We start from the raw sequence: 16,943 nt of genomic DNA on the forward strand, positions 1-16,943 counted from the left end.
ATGTAGTCACACATGACATGACTAGTCACACGAAATGACAACTAGTCACACATGACATGACATCTATTCACACATGACATGACAACTAATCACATGACATGACAACTAGTCACACATGACATGACAAGTAGTCACACATGACATGACAACTAGTCACACATGACATGACAAGTAGTCACACATGACAGGACATCTAGTCACATGACATGACAACTAGTCACACGTGGCATGACATCTAGTCACACAACATAACATCTATTCACACATGATATGACAACTAATCACATGACAACTAGTCACACATGATATGACGTCTAGTCACACATGACATGACATCTAGTCACATGATATGACGTCTAGTCACACATGACATGACATCGAGTCACATGACATGACAACTAGTCACACGTGGCATGACATCTAGTCACACATGACATGACCGAGTCTTCTGTCTCGCTCCCTGCTTGTGTAGGACGTCTTTATTTTTTTTTTCTTAAATTTATTTCTGATTTTTCCCTTTTTTCTCCCAATTTAGTGGCCAATTGATCCCTATTTTAATTCAAACACCCACCCTCGTATTGCATGCGTTCGCCAACTGCATCTCTCCGGCCGGCAGTCTCGAAGGAAAGCGCCTCCCCACTTTCGTGACAAGGCGAATCCAAGCCGAACCACTGTTTTTCCGATACACACAGAGACGCATTCACATGACGAACACAAGCCGACTCCGCCCCCCTCCCGAAGACAGCGTTGCCAATGATTGCTGCTTCATCGAGTCCGGCCATAGTCGGATCTGACGAGACCGGGGCGCGAACCCCAGTCCCCAGTGGGCAACTGCATCGACACCAAGCCGACGCTTAGACCGCTACGCCACCGCGGACCCATGTAGGACGTCTTTATATTGTAAACTTTGGTGTCTCTTATGTGATTCTTCCATCTATTTACTCATTTATCTTTTTCACCGTTCTCCTTTTTCCGTAGAACTGCATCACACAGCCGCTCACTGCGTTCATCCTCTGAGCGAACCGGACGAAGCTCTCTCATTTCCAGGTCACCCAGTCTGACAGGCACTTTTCAAACTGCTCTTGGTTTCACTGGTTTCAAAACCAATCTCACAGTACAGCTGCATGTACGAGCTGCAGATAAATCCTTTTAATAAGGAAATTTAACAACGCTGTCGTCGTTCTGTAGATGATTCTGCACATGTTTCCAGATTGTGAGTTGGCAAATTACCGATGCAACTTTTACAGATTATGAGACGTCCGGCTCGCGTTCACACACGAGCCCGACAAGTAAAACTGGGGTAAGGTTTTTTTTTCTTTTTTTTTCTTTTTTGGGATTTTTCCCTTTTTCGCCCCAATTGTACTTGGCCAATTGCCCTATTTTCCAAGCAGTTCCAGCCTCTGCTCCACCCCCCTCTGCCACTCCGGGGAGGGCTGCAGACTACCACATACCTCCTCTGTTACATGTGGAGTCGCCAGCCGCTTCTTTTCACCTGACAGTGAGGAGTTTCACCAGGGGGACGTAGCACGTGGGAGGATCACGCTATCCCCCCCCCCAGTTCCCCCTCCCCCCTGAAGAGGTGCCCCTGACCGAGCAGAGGAGGCGCTAGTGCAGCGACCAGGACACATACCCACATCCGGCTTCCCACCCACAGACACGGCCAATTGTGTCTGTAGGGACGCCCGACCAAGCCGGAGGTAACGCGGGGATTCGAACCGGCGATCCCCATGTTGGTATGCAACAAAGTAGACCACTACGCTACCCAGATACCCCTAAATTGACGTAAGGTTTACCGATTAGTCGGCATGTCTGAATGAGGTTTACAACTTCATTTAGCAGACACCTCTATCCAATATGGACGTACATCTGAGAGGTAGCTGGCTTGTGTAGCGTTAACAGTCTACGACATGGACTCTTACTGGAGACTCGTCCCACCCGGCGCTTGAACCCCGATCTCTAGCGGAGTTCTCGCCTACTGAGCGGTCCATCTGTTTAGAGAGGCACTCAACCCCTAACTGGGCTCACTGGCAGTAGTTGGTTGGCCACACGCCTGAGTTTCCCCTCAGCGGGGCATTATAAAATGAACACGACCATCCCCTCCTGAGTCTCACCTGGATGACAGCAGCCGTATCCTGCTTGGCGGCACAGTGCATGGGCGTTTCGCCGTTCCGGTCCTTGATGTCGGTGCGAGCCTGGCTCTCCTCCAGCAGCTCCCTCACACACACCACATTGCCTCGCTCACATGCCAGGTGTAGAGGGGTCTGCCCCGAAGCGTCCCGCGCATTGATCTGACTAGACAGGGCAATTAAACAGATTCATATTTTCCATCTTTCTCCTTTTAAGCCGGGATCAGACTACACGAATTCAGCCCAACTTTGACACCATTTTGTCGCCGTCGACAAACTTAGCGCGACATAATCGAAGAACAGCGATGTGGCATCTGGGACGCCCCACAGCACCCCAACCCCAACGAAAAGTCCAGCATGTCCGAATGTTTTGTATTTTCCCGCCTAGTCTGACAACTCCTACGACGTGCCCCTTGACGTTGACCAATAAGATGACAGAGGGCTCCCTGGTGCACATATGTAAACAGGGCGAAGAGAAAGCGATGCTGCTGTTGCTGCTGTCAGGTGCAACGACAAAACCGAGGAAAGGTTCGTTGAGCAGTGGCAACAATACCCCTGCAGGCCTTTTTGACGTTTCCTCGAGAGAGTACAAAGACAGAGTCGAAAAAGATAAATGTTGGCAAGAAATTTGCGAGATACTTTATTGACCCTCATAGGGAAATTACACTCTGCATTTAACCCATCCTAGCTGTGTAGCTAGTGGGCAGCCGCCGTGCAGCCCCCGGGGACCAACTCCAGCTCGTCTTGCCATGCCTAGGTCAGGGGCACAGACAGGAGTACTGACCCTAACATGCATGCCTTTCCTGATGGTGGGGGAAACCGGATACCCAGAGAAAACCCACCACAGGCACGGGGAGAACATGCAAACTCCACACAGAGGACGACCTGGGACGACCCCCAAGGTTGGACAAGCCCTGGGTTCGAACCCAGGACCTTCTTGCTGTGAGGCGACAGCGCTAACTACTGTGCCGCTCAATAGCGGAAGCAAATATTTTTTTCCTAGGCAGATCTGGCCAATCCTAGTGCCCGAGGGCGGGAACTTTCCAGATTCATCCGGATTCATCCTAGGAAAAAAATATTCGCATAGCGCAAATAGTGGAAGTACTTCAGCAACCTGGTGAGTGGCTGGTTAAACTCTGCTAGGTTAGCATTCCCCTGCAGTACTAGCCGCAACAGCGTCCACAATCATTTTTTCTTTCTTTTCTTTTCGCAACACAGCGAGCATCATCATAGCGGTTCTGTAGCCATGGTGGACAATTCATTGACCTTCCCCCCCCCCCCAACAACCTATGAACTCGCGCAAGATCATGAAAGGCAGCGTACGATGACTGGTCGGGGTCGTACTGGTAGTGTTGCCAGTCTCCCGGCCAAGACACGGCGAGAATGTATAGGGCACTATGACCGCCTAATCTGCCATGGTGACCATCGTGAAAGACAAAACTATCACGTAGTCTGATCCCGGCATTAAAAAGGGTTAGGGGACATGCATGAAACTGAGCAAGCTATACTCTACGTCGCCCCCTACGGAGAGAGTATTTCAGTAGCATGTGTGGCATTAAGATTCAATGTTGGTGATATGAATGTAATGAGATTGAACAAAAACTCAGCGGTACAATTTTGGAGATGCAATTCTGCAAACAGTGGCCTGTTGGATATGTCTATCACTGAAACATTTAAGGAAATAAGTGATATATTGTTGGATAAACACAATACACTGTCATTTTTAAAGGATGTAAATAATACAAGGCGATTGCCTATGGCACCCTATTATTTGATAAGGAAGAGAAATCCAATTTTAATGTGTTTCCAGATGACATTTAGATCCATCCATCCATTATCCAAACCACTTACCCTGCTCTCAGGGTTGCGGGGATACTAGAGCCTGTCCCAGCAGTCACTGGGAGGTAGGCAGGGAGACACCCTGGACAGGCCGCCAGGCCATCACTCAGGGCCAACAAACACACACACCCACACACATTCACACCTAGGGACAATGTAGTACGGCCGATTCACCTGACCTACATGTCTTTGGACTGTGGGAGGAAACCGGAGCCCCCGGAGGAAACCCACGCAGACATGGGGAGAACATGCAAACTCCACACAGAGGGCAACCCAGGACGACCCCCAAGGTTTGACTACCCCGAGGCTCGAACCCAGGACCTTCTTGCTGTGAGGCGACCGTGCTAACTACTGCGCCGCTGTGCCGCCTGACATTTAAATACGAGGTGTAACTATTGTACGACTAAATGATCATCTCCTCTTGACACAATCTGGATGTGAAACACAATGACAGGTCTGTAGGGATCCAGTGACATTATAAATGTCATAGAGTCTAGATTTGCTCATCCCCGGGCTCCATGGACCAGAACTGCAGTCATGGAAGGCGATGGCTGCAGCGGCAAAAACAACGATACCATACATGTCCTGTCTTACCTCTGGACATAGTTGTGTTTCAGGCACTCCCTGAGGCCCGTTTCGACGGCGATGTGGGCGGAGCTCCAGTCTGGGTGGTTGCGAAGGCAGTCCACAATTGGCTGGGTGGTGTCAGCCTTTAAAGGAAGGGTCTCGTAGAAGGGGCGGAGCTTGAGGGCATACTGTGGGAACCAGTTCATTGCATCCTCCTCTGATGGCACCTGGAACAGCCTGGTGATGGCGGTGGAAAACGTTCAGGTCAAAGGGCAAAGAATAAAATACACCTTGAACTCCATGACTGAGTTACATTCGGCCGACAGGTAACTCTAGATCAAACTAGCGCAGTGCGATATGGAAAATATCATTATCACAATAATCATATGGATTTTACATGATAATATATATCACAACACCTGCTTACATATGCATGAATTTGCTGCTTAAGAATCTATCTGAGGTTTATCACACTGAGCTGTTTGGTAATATAAAGTATAATATCCAACCTAGACTAGTTTTAAGTAATGTTCCTTCAAATATTTCACACCTCATTCCCCCGCCCCCATTTTTCTCCCCAATTGTACTTGGCCAATCACACATCACACCACATGCCTCAGAAAACTTCTTGGCGTAAAGTGGGACGAGAAGATCCCTGACACAGAGGTCCTCACTCGCTCAAGACTGCCAAGTAGACACACCATCCTCATGCAATCACAGCTTCGTTGGGTGGGCCACGTAGTTCGCATGCCAGACCACTGGCTCCCAAAGAAACTGTTATATGGTGAACTCAAGCAAGGCAAGCGCTGCCATGGTGGTCAAAAAAAGTGTTTCGAAGACACCTTGAAGGTTTCGTTAAAGGCCTTCCCCATCAACTACGACACATGGGAACAGAAAGCTTTGAACAGAGGAGGGTGGCGTGCAGCTGCCAGGATTGCTGCAGCAGAGAGCCGCAGGCAGGCCAGGAAAGACCGTGCCAGCAACCCTCCAGCTACTACCACTATCCCATGCCCACACTGCCAAAGAACATTCAGGGCGCAGATTAGACTAACCAGCCATCTTTGCACCCACAGAAATCGACCCCTACAGGATGACTAGACAGTCCTCGTCGCTGCGATGGACGAACAACAACAACTTGGCCAATTACCCCACTCTTCCGAGCCATCCCGGTCGCTGCTCCACCACCTCTGCTGATCCGGGGACGGCTGCAGACTACCACATGCCTCCTCCCATACATGTGGAGTCTCCAGCCACTTCTTTTCCCCTGACAGTGAGGAGTTTCACCAGGGGGACGTAGCGCGTGGGAGGATCACGCTATTCCCCCCAGTCCCCCCCCCCGAACAGGCACCCCGCTCGACCAGAGGAGGCGCCAGTGCAGCGACCAGGATACACACCCACATCCGGCATTCCCACCCGCAGACAGAGCCAATTGTGTCTGCAGAGACGCCCGACCAAGCTGGAGGTAACATGGGGATTCAATCCAGCGATTCCCGTGTTGGTAAGCGATGGAATAGACCCCCCACGCCACCCAGGCGCCCCTCACACCTCATTTTCTGAGAAATTTCAGGCGATAGATTCTTGTTAGTTTTCGTTTAGACAAGAAAATTGTGTATAAAAATATGACAATATCTCAATTTCATCCTGATACGGTGCAACTTAGACTGCTTTTATTTGTCATTGCCTCATATGCACGTCTCATACATACAAGGGAATGAATCTACGTTTCACAAGGACCACAGTGCCACGTAAAAACAAATGACACACAATAAATATTAAAAACAAAAAGTGCATGAAAAACAAGAATTAATCTTCACAGACCTAAACACCACACGCACACTTGACACGGACAGTAAGTAAGACGGTCAAACAGTCCTTCTGTGGAAGGGCTAAGTGTTCAGGCTGTTGAGGAACCTCACAGCCTGAGGAATGAACCTGTTGCATAGTCTGGTGGAGGCAGCACGGATGCTCCGGTACCTCCTGCCAGAGGGTAGGAGGGTGAAGTGGATGTGGGAAGGGTGGGTGGGGTCCTTCACAATGCTAACTGAAAGATGACAAAGCATAACACCGAATTATTGCCCAGGCCTAGATCGAGCCTCGGGTTTCAGATAGCAGACCGCTTAAACCGGTATTTAAACCGGTATTCCTCTGCGACTGGTGCCTAAGCCAGGTTCGCGGCTCCGCGGCCGAGTGAGTCACGACACAAGACGAGGGCTCTGTCGAAGTTAAGCTGCTTTGATAAGGAACCGTCTTAAGTCCGGATCAGTGTTGAGCTACGATAAAGCGGTGAGGTTTTTGTGTCTGCATGCAGTCGGCTGAAAATAAGCAGCTTGGCGAGCTAAGCAGCGGAAGACTCGGACCGACTCGAGAGCCGGTCCTGGTGTAGGCATTGAGCGAAAGCGAAGGAAAAAATAAACAACCCGAGGCTAATGCCCCGCTTCAGGAGGCACGTGTAAATTATAATCGCGCCACAGGTTTCATGTCCCTTAAGAAGAATGAATACAGGAATGTGTGTTAGCGGCATCAGTACAGCGACCCATCGCCTTGGGTTAGGGTTAGGGTTAGCGACCCATCGCTTTGGGTTAGGGTTAGGTTAACTTTGAACATGTTTAAAAGGCAGAGCAGGCTGACTCACATTACACAAGAGCAACAGAGCCTGAAACAGACTAATGTCAGAAAGGAAGGACTAACTGCAGACAGAGGGTAGTCACACAAACTTGTACAGGAAGACCCAGACTCAATACTGACAAAAACACGAAAAACAAAGCACACACGCAGGAGGATGACCTCCACACTGATCTGTACTGACCTCAGAGCTACAGTGGGCGTCTCAGGACACACGAGTAGGCAGTCCCAAGACTGGCACGATGGGTTTTTGTACAAAATCATGCGTCCTTCCTCTTTCAGTTTGACCTTTCCTACTCCGGCGTAGTCGGACAACGGTACATCCCGCACCCGGTAGGGGTTTGAGAAGAGGCTGGACACGGAGGAGACCGTGTCCAGCAGCCGACCCAGAAACTGCATGGTTACCTGAAGACAGAGGTCAGGGAGTTGTTGTTAAATGGCGCAGCATCGACGCTCAGACCGCTGCCGACTTAGCGATCGATTAATTAACCGACCTTTATTCATATGGACTTAGCACGTTTCATGAATTAAAATGCAACGCAGTGCGCTTCAGGCTGCATTAAGGGAAGGTGCACAGATCAGAAAAAAAAGAGAAGGTAATGAAAGAAGGAGAGACACGAACATATAAACCCTAGAGGGACGAAAATATAAAGAGTAATAAAACAGAATGACATGGTTAAGCAGACCTCACGTGAGAACAACCCGACTACTGGTCTCACACAGAGTCTTCCAAGTCTCACATCCTTTTTTTTTTTTTTTTACTTTGCACCGCTCTGAGGTGTGAAATGAAAACGACTTTCACTCAGTTGTTGCACAACTACAGAAAGAAGAAAGAAACCATGTTGTCATTCCAGTCATTTCAGCTCAGATTGCTGCGGGGAGGGTGGCAGTCCTGACAGGAAACTGGTCTTTGACCGTTTCAGTTATCTACGCGTCATCTCATGTTCCCACGCATGAGCTGTTGGACCACAATGACGCAAAGAAAACACTTGTGAGAATTTGGACTTGGTGTGCAAAGGTTAATATATATATATATATATATTACTGATGATTGTTTTTACACTAAATTAAACTAAACCTATTGGTCGACAGTTAAGTGTCTCAGTACTGTTTTGTTTCAAGTGCTAACTCCATTACAAAAAAAAATACTTGAAGTTATACTATATTTTATTAAGTAAAATGTAGTAAAAAAAGGTAAAAAATAAAAGTAAAAGTACGTTTTTTAAAAAGTAAAAAAATACCATATTTCATTAAGTAAACGTAAGTTCAAGTATATTTACCAAGTATATCAATGTACTAGTAGTGCACTTGTCCATATAAGCAAAGTATACGTATAATGTCTGTATAAGCAAAGTATACGTATAGTATAAGAATAATTTTGCTTAGTATAAGTACTTAAAAGGTAAACTGAATTAGTATAAGTAACTAAAAGGTAAACTGAATAGTAGAAATACTTAATAGGTAAACTGAATAGTAGAAGTACTTAAAAGGTAAACTGAATAGTAGAAGTAGTTAAAAGGTAAACTGAATTAGTATAAGTACTTAAAAGGTAAACTGAATTAGTATAAGTACTTAAAAGGTAAACTGATAAGTACTTAAAAGGTCAACTGAATAGTATAAGTACTTAAAAGGTAAACTGAATAGTATAAGTACTTAAAAGGTAAACTGAATTAGTATAAGTACTTAAAAGGTAAACTGAATAGTATAAGTACTTAAAAGGTAAACTGAATAGTATAAGTACTTAAAAGGTAAACTGAATTAGTATAAGTACTTAAAAGGTAAACTGAATTAGTATAAGTACTTAAAAGGTAAACTGATAAGTACTTAAAAGGTAAACTGAATTAGTATAAGTACTTAAAAGGTAAATTGAATAGTATAAGTACTTAAAAGGTAAACTGATAAGTACTTAAAAGGTAAACTGAATTAGTATAAGTACTTAAAAGGTAAACTGAATAGTATAAGTACTTAAAAGGTAAACTGATAAGTATAAGTACTTAAAAGGTAAACTGATAAGTACTTAAAAGGTAAACTGATAAGTACTTAAAAGGTAAACTGATAAGTACTTAAAAGGTCAACTGGAAGCATTCTCGCTGATGTTTGGTTTAAAATAAGTATACCAACAGCACAGTTGAATAAACTACTTGTTTTGGTGAGGGAAGGTTTGGGGCTCCAACTTGTGACATAAACACAGGAAACACCTCTTCGTGAGGAATATGAGGAATATATCTTATTACTAACAGATCTACCAAACACCATCACCCCCCCACCCTTATCTAACGGTTAAAAGACGTCACGTGTTTGCTAATCTAGCTACCACTTTGGAGAGGATTCGTGACCCCCCCCTCGCTGGGGGTCCACACCACACAGGCTCCGTCGCCCACCTCCCTGTTCCCACGTAGTCATGGCGACGTGCGCGCAGCTGAATTCACAGCTGTGCCGTTTGTCGCAAAGCGTGTGCGGCCACTGGGGGGAGGGGGAGGGGGAGGGCTTCTCTCGAGCTCAGGACTCGAACAAGCGGCTCCCTTCATTCGGCTCACGAGTCTCTCGCCGCCCCTAATCAATTAGACACAAGACTGACACGCGCACCCCGGGGCCAAGGGCAGCGCTCGCATACGCGGCTGTAACGCCTCGGCGTCTCGGTGCGAGTCCGCGTCGCGGCCGCCCCGGGGGGCGGCTTCTATGGGCGGCCGCTAATCAGCCGGGCTACCGTAATGGAGACTAGTCGCCGCGCGCTGTCTGATAAAGCCGGCCGGGGCTCGTGCCTACCTGCGTGCTCCTCGGCTGAGTGACGGTCGACTTCTGACGGCGGCGTCAGCGACCGGCGTCGCTGCAACCGAGCGTGCTGGCGCAGCGAGATTGACGCAGCCTTCGCCAATCAGAGACCAAGAATCGAGGGTCGCTCGTTAAACTGGAGAGGGAGGGGCGGGAGAGGGAGGGGGGGGGCCAGAAAATCCGTCGGGGCCAATCACAAAGCTGGGAATGGCTCGCGTTCCCGGAGCTTTTAACGTAAACGCAGCGCGGAGGAAACCCCGAGTTCTCCTTCCGTTTGCCAAACTTCAGCAGTCATGGAAGGGTGCATAGGGTGCATAGGGTGCATAGGGTGCATAGGGTGCGACGATAGGGCCGCTCTCCCGGACTGCACGTCGTGGCGTGTTTGTGCTTTACATCTTGTTCTGTCCTTATTTTAAATTGTATTGTTCTACATTGTTATTTTACTGCTTTTTGTTGTTGTTGTTGTTTTTTATTGACAATAACACAAACGATACAGGAACATAGTGCATGTATATCATCAGACCAATCAACTATAAACAACCTTACAACCATGATCACGTTTTTCCTTTTCTGTCCCAATGCGTTTGCCAAGCACCGTCCTGCCGACGAGGTTCTAGCGTATAGATTATGGCTAATTGATGTCTTAATTGATTATGGCTAATGACTATTGCAATCTGTTCTCTTCTCTCACACGTCTTCCCCCCCTCTCTCTGAAGGACGTCTTCTCCTTTCTCCTTTTCTGTATGTGGATGGTGTCAGGTGTGTCTCCCTTGTGTGCACGTGCAGTCGCTTCTCCTCCCCCCCAGGTCTCCGCGGAGGTGGTGGTGGTCGCCACCTGGACGCCCCCTGCCCTTCCCCTCGTCACATTTTCTTTCTGTACATCTTATAAATCCACATCATTTGTTTATCTATTTACGTGTAACATGACGGTGCTGGTGACGTGGCTTGGGCGCTGGGCTGTTCCGGAGGTGCCTGGGCACTGCTTCATATTCTTCATAAATGTTATCAGTCCATTATAATTGTGTTATCCTCTTTCCGTGTTGTCTTGTGTAAATCGTGTAAACACAACATCGTTGCACGTTGTCCGTGTTGGGAGAGAGTTCCTCCTCTGTTGCTCCTCCCTCAGCTTTCTTCCTGTTTTTTCTCCCTGTTAAAGGTTTTTTTTTTAGGGGGGGTGTTCCTTGTCCTATGAGAGGGTCTGTAGAACCTGATAATGTAATAAATCCCCGATAATGTAATAAAAATCTGCTCTTGAGTCCATTGGAAATGCAATAAAACCCGATAATGTAATAACTTCCTGATAATGTAATAAAGTGCATTTGCATGTCCAACTTTGACCTGTTGGTGGCGCTAGAGCTCTGGAGCTAGAGTTGCCAACACAGTATCACCACTTGAACCCCGTTAATAGGTGGTCTGCTGTTAAATTATTACAATAGTGGGGAATTATTACATTATCAGGACCTGCAAATGAAGGCTAACCTGATCATGCAATAACCTCCTGATAATGCAATACTTTATTACATTATCGGTAAAAAGTGGATTTATTACATTGCAACACAACATCCTGTCCTTAGACCCTGTAGAACCTGATAATGTAATAAATCCCCCCGATAATGTAATAACCCTGATAATGTAATAAAAATGCGCTTGAGGCCATTGAAAATGCAATAAAACCTGATAATGTAATAACTTCCTGATAATGTAATAAAGTGCATTTCCCGATAATGTAATAAACTTTTTACCGATAATGTAATAAAGCATTGCATTAACAGGAGGTTATTACATGATCAGGTTAGCCTTCATTTTGCAGGTCCTGATAATGTAATAATTCCCCAGTATTGTAATAATTTAACAGCAGACCACCTCTTAATGGGTTCAAGTGGTGATACTGTGTTGGCAACTCTAGCTCCAGAGCTCTAGCGCCACCAACAGGTAAAAGTTGGACATGCAAATGCACTTTATTTACATTATCGGGAAGTCATTACATTATCGGGTTTTATTGCATTTTCAATGGACTCAAGAGCAGATTTTTATTACATTATCGGGGATTTATTACATTATCAGGTTCTACAAGCCCACTGAGACAAATGTATAATTTGTGATATCGGGCTACACAAATCAAATGGACTTGCCTTGACATTGGATGGCCATAACAAACGTAAATAAAGAAAGTGAATGAACTGTAGTGTTAACAATAATAACGATGATAATGTTGAACAAAAATAAAGCGCCTTTGCCAGGGGGTCAGTTTACACTGTGCATTAAGTGAACATTTTATAACGTAAGCGAGCGTTATATGGTTTTGACTGCTTTTCTGTTTGTGCTTCCGGGAATGGCACAGATGTATTTCTCAATTTCTATAATTAAAGCCAGGATAGAACGGTTTATTATTCAAACATTTACTTTTATGGGTGTGAAATTTTGCAAAAGACGAAACGAGATTTATTGAGTCAAACCTATTGTTACTTTCACTACTTGTGTCCCGGAAACCAAACAATACACGTCCCCATTGAAGGGGAAATCATTACGGACGTTAAGACACAACGAAAGCATTTAGTTCCTTCCAAAGTTTTGTGGAGAAGGGGCAGTCCCAAAATGAAAGTGTGACCGTCGCAGTTTGTTTTGCACAAAGAGCACCGGGGTTCTCCTCGGGGCCTGGCTCGCCGGGTGAAACCTGTGCAGGTTATTTCGCTGTGGCGCTGCGGGGAGGAGAGTGGACGTCAAGGCGTTTCCATGCCAGCGGCGTGTTCTGTCTCTGTGTGTTGGACGAACAAACTTTAAAACTCGTATCTTAGTTTCTCTTGTGCTCAGAGATTTCCCCCACTTTCCTAGGCTGACACAGATCTTTTAATCCGCACTTCCTGCATAGGCCGGCGTCATGTTGTGTAGTGCCAAACTGTTGTAGTGCTGAATTGTGAGGACGTGCAGCTCTTAAAACGATGATTACAAGACGAGAAAATGTAGCTGCCAGTAGTTTGCCTTGTGATTATCACAGACCGGATGTCGTTCACTCGTCTTTTTTAGCTTGGCACCGTGACACCGGGTACAACTTGCGAAGGCAAGGGATGTTGAACGAGGCCCATTTGAACACGCCACCATGAAGCGATTTGCTTTTTTCAAGCCGACACAAGTTGAGGGCAAAACGTAGGTTGGCTACGTAATGTGACCTTACCATGGCAGAAGGGGAAGTAGCTTGCACCTGCAGGTGGGGGGGAGGGGGGGCTGCTGCTCCCTTTGTCTGGTGTGAGCAGAAAGCCACATTCCATCCTGATACCCAAGTTGTTTGTCTCATGTATTTAACGCTCCGGGCTCATTCCGGCCTTGGCGAGACTGAGTCCACGTACGTGCGATTTTCTGTGTTGTGTAAGGCGCCTTGTAAAGTTCTTCAGAAAGGTGCAATAAAGCTTATTATTTACTACTACTACTACTACTACTACTTTTGGATGTTCCCATTAGGGGGCGCCTCAGCGGATCATCTGGTTTCCATCTCTTCCTGTCCTCTGCATCTTCCTCTGTCACATCAGCCGCCTGCATGTCCTCCCTCACCACATCCATAAACCTCCTCTTTAGCCTTCCTCTTCTCCTCTTCCCTGGCAGCTCCATATTCAGCATCCTTCTCCCAGTATACCCAGCATCTCTCCTCCACACATGTCCAAACCATCTCAATCTTGTCTCTCTTGCTTTGTCTCCAAACCGTCCAACCTGAGCTGTCCCTCTAATATACTCCTTCCCAATCCTGTCCTTCTTCGTCACTCCCAATGAAACTCTTATCATCTTCAACTCTGCCACCTCCAGCTCCTCCACCTCCTGTCTTGTCATCAGTGCCACTGTCTCCAAACCGTATAACACAGCTGGTCTCACTACCATCTTGTAAACCTTCCCTTTAACTCTTGCTGGTACCCTTCTGTCACAAATCACTCCTGACACTCTTCTCCACCCACTCCACCCTGCCTGCACCCTCTTCTTCACCTCTCTTCTGCACTCCCTGTTACTTTGGACAGTTGACCCCAAGTATTTAAACTCATCCACCTTCGTCACCTCTACTCCTTGCATCCTGACCATTCCACTGTCCTCCCTCTCATTCATGCATAGGTATTGCGTCTTGCTCCTACTGACTTCCATTCCTCTTCTCTCCAGTGCATACCTCCACCTCTCCAGGCTCTCCTCCACCTGCACCCTACTCTCACTGCAGATCACAATGTCATCTGTGAACATCATCGTCCACGGAGACTCCTGCCTGATCTCGTCCGTCAACCTGTCCATCACCATTGCAAACAAGAAAGGGCTCAGAGCCGATCCTTGATGTAATCCCACCTCCACCTTGAACCCATCTGTCATTCCTACCACACACCTCACCACTGTCACACTTCCCTCATACGTATCCTGCACCACTCCTACATACTTCTCTGCAACTCCTGACTTCCTCATACAATACCACACCTCCTCTCTCGGCACCCTGTCATAAGCTTTCTCTAAATCCACAAAGACACAATGCAACTCTTTCTGACCCCCTCTATACTTCTCCATCAACACTCTCAAAGCAAACATCACATCTGTGGTGCTCTTTCCTGGCATGAAACCATACTGCTGCTGCTGATCATCACCTCTCCTCTTAACCTAGCTACTATTACTCTTTCCCAAATCTTCATGCTGTGGCTGATCAACTTTATACCTCTGTAGTTGTTACAGTTCTGCACATCACCCTTGTTCTTGCTTCTTCTCCACTCCTCAGGCATCCTCTCACTTGCCAAGATTGTGTCAAACAATCTAGTTAAAACTCCACTGCCATCTCTCCTAAACATCTCCATCCCTCCACAGGTATGTCATCAGGACCAACTGCCTTTCCACTCTTCATCCTCTTCATAGCTGCCCTCACTTCCTCCTTGCTAATCCACCTTGCTTCCTGATTCACTGTCCCCACATCATCCAAACTTCTCTCTCTCTCATTTTCTTCATTCATCAGCCCCTCAAAGTATTCCTTCCACCTTCTTAGCACACTCTCCTCACTTGTCAGCACATTTCCATCTCTATCCTTGATCACCCTAACTTGCTGCACATCCTTTGCAGCTTGGTCTCTCTGTCTAGCCAATCGGTACAAGTCCTTTTCTCCTTCCTTAGTGTCTAACCTGTCATACAACTCACCATACGCCTTTTCCTTCGCCACCTCTCTCTTCACTTTAAGCTGCATCTCCTTGTACTCCTGTCTACTTTCTTCATCTCTCTGACTATCCCACTTCTTCTTTGCCAACCTCTTCCTCTGTATACCTTGCTGTACTTCCTCATTCCACCACCAAGTCTCCTTGTCTTCCTTCCTCTGTCCTGATGACACACCAAGTACCTTCCTAGCTGTCTCCCTCACTATTTCTGCAGTGGTTTTCCAACCATCTGGCAACTCTTCACTACCACCCAGTGCCTGTCTTAACTCCTGCCTGAACTCCACACAACAGTCTTCCTTCTTCAACTTCCACCATTTGATCTTCGGCTCTGTCTTCACTCTCTTCCTCTTCTTGGTCTCCAAAGTCATCCTACAGACCACCATCCGATGCTGCCTAGCTATGTTCTCCCCTGTCACCACCTTGCAGTCTCCAATCCCTTGTAGATGGTGCCTTCTACATAAGATATAGTCCACCTGTGTGCACTTTCCTCCACTCTTGTACATCACCCTGTGTTCCTCCCTCTTCTTGAAATATGTATTCACCACAGCCATTTCCATCCTTTTCACAAAATCCACCACCATCTGTCCTTCCACATTTCTCTTCTTGACTCCATACCTTCCCATCACCTCCTCATCACCTCTGTTCCCTTCACCAACATGTCCATTGAAGTCCGCTCCAATCACCACTCTCTCCTCCTTGGGTACCCTCTCCACCATGTCGTCCAACTCACTCCAGAATTCTTCTTTTTCATCCACCTCACACCCAACTTGCGGGGCATATGCGCTGATAACATTCAGCAATAAACCTTCAATTTCCAGCTTCATACTCATCACTCTGTCTGACACTCTCTTCACCTCCAGCACGCTCTTGACATACTCTTCCTTCAGAATTACCCCTACCCCATTACTCCTCCCATTCACACCGTGGTAGAAGAGTTTGAACCCACCTCCGATACTCCTGGCCTTACTCCCCTTCCACCTGGTCTCTTGCACACACAGTATGCCTACCTTTCTTCTTTCCATCATGTCAGCCAGCTCTCTCCCTTTACCAGTCATAGTGCCAACATTCAAAGTTCCAACTCTCACCTCCACATGCCTACCCTTCCTCCTCTCTAGCTGCTCTATTATATTCTACTCTTTTATAGTCTATTCTACTCTATCTAATCTATTCTACTCTTTTCTATCGTATTCAACTCTATTATTTTACTTTACTCTATTCTACCCTTTCCACTCTATCATATTCTATTCTATTCTATTCTATTATACTCTATTAGACTCCTCTATTCTGTTCGACTCTGTTTTCTATTCTTTTCTATTTTATTGTACTCTATTCCACTCTGTTTTCTATTCTTTTCTATTTTATCATACTCTATTCCACTCCGTTTTCTATTCTTTTCTATTTCATCGTACTCTATTCCACTCTGTTTTCTATTCTTTTCTATTTTATCGTACTCTATTCCACTATGTTTTCTATTCTTTTCTATTTTATTGTACTCTATTCCACTCCGTTTTCTATTTTATTGTACTCTATTCCACTCCGTTTTCTATTCTTTTCTATTTTATTGTACTCTATTCCACTCTGTTTTCTATTCTTTTCTATTTTATCGTACTCTATTCCACTCTGTTTTCTATTCTTTTCTATTTTATTGTACTCTGTTCCACTCTGTTTTCTATTCCTTTCTATTTTATTGTACTCTATTCCTCTGTGTTTTCTATTCTTTTCTATTTTATCGTACTCTATTCCACTCTGTTTTCTATTCCTTTCTATTTTATTGTACTCTATTCCACTCTGTTTTCTATTCTTTTCTATTTTATTGTACTCTATTCCACTCTGTTTTCTATTCTTTTCTATTTTATTGTAC

At 46.1% G+C, this 16,943-nt stretch overlaps 1 protein-coding gene across 2 annotated transcripts in view; it reads right to left on the reverse strand.

Annotated features, from left to right (window-relative positions):
- Positions 1–10,046, reverse strand: part of pla2g6 (phospholipase A2, group VI (cytosolic, calcium-independent)) — a 56,712-nt gene extending 46,666 nt beyond the window's left edge. For both annotated transcript variants that reach the window (XM_056280635.1, XM_056280633.1), the window contains exons 1-4: positions 9,921–10,046; positions 7,339–7,559; positions 4,560–4,769; positions 2,112–2,292 (exon numbers count right to left, since the gene is read on the reverse strand). In XM_056280635.1, coding sequence (XP_056136610.1) covers positions 2,112–2,292; positions 4,560–4,769; positions 7,339–7,553 — 606 coding nt within the window. In that variant the 5' untranslated portion in view covers positions 7,554–7,559; positions 9,921–10,046. The remainder of the gene's footprint in view (positions 1–2,111; positions 2,293–4,559; positions 4,770–7,338; positions 7,560–9,920) is intronic.
- Between the last annotated feature and the right edge of the window lie 6,897 nt (positions 10,047–16,943).

This window comes from Lampris incognitus, chromosome 5 (assembly GCF_029633865.1).
Source record: "Lampris incognitus isolate fLamInc1 chromosome 5, fLamInc1.hap2, whole genome shotgun sequence".
Lineage (NCBI taxonomy): Eukaryota > Metazoa > Chordata > Actinopteri > Lampriformes > Lampridae > Lampris > Lampris incognitus.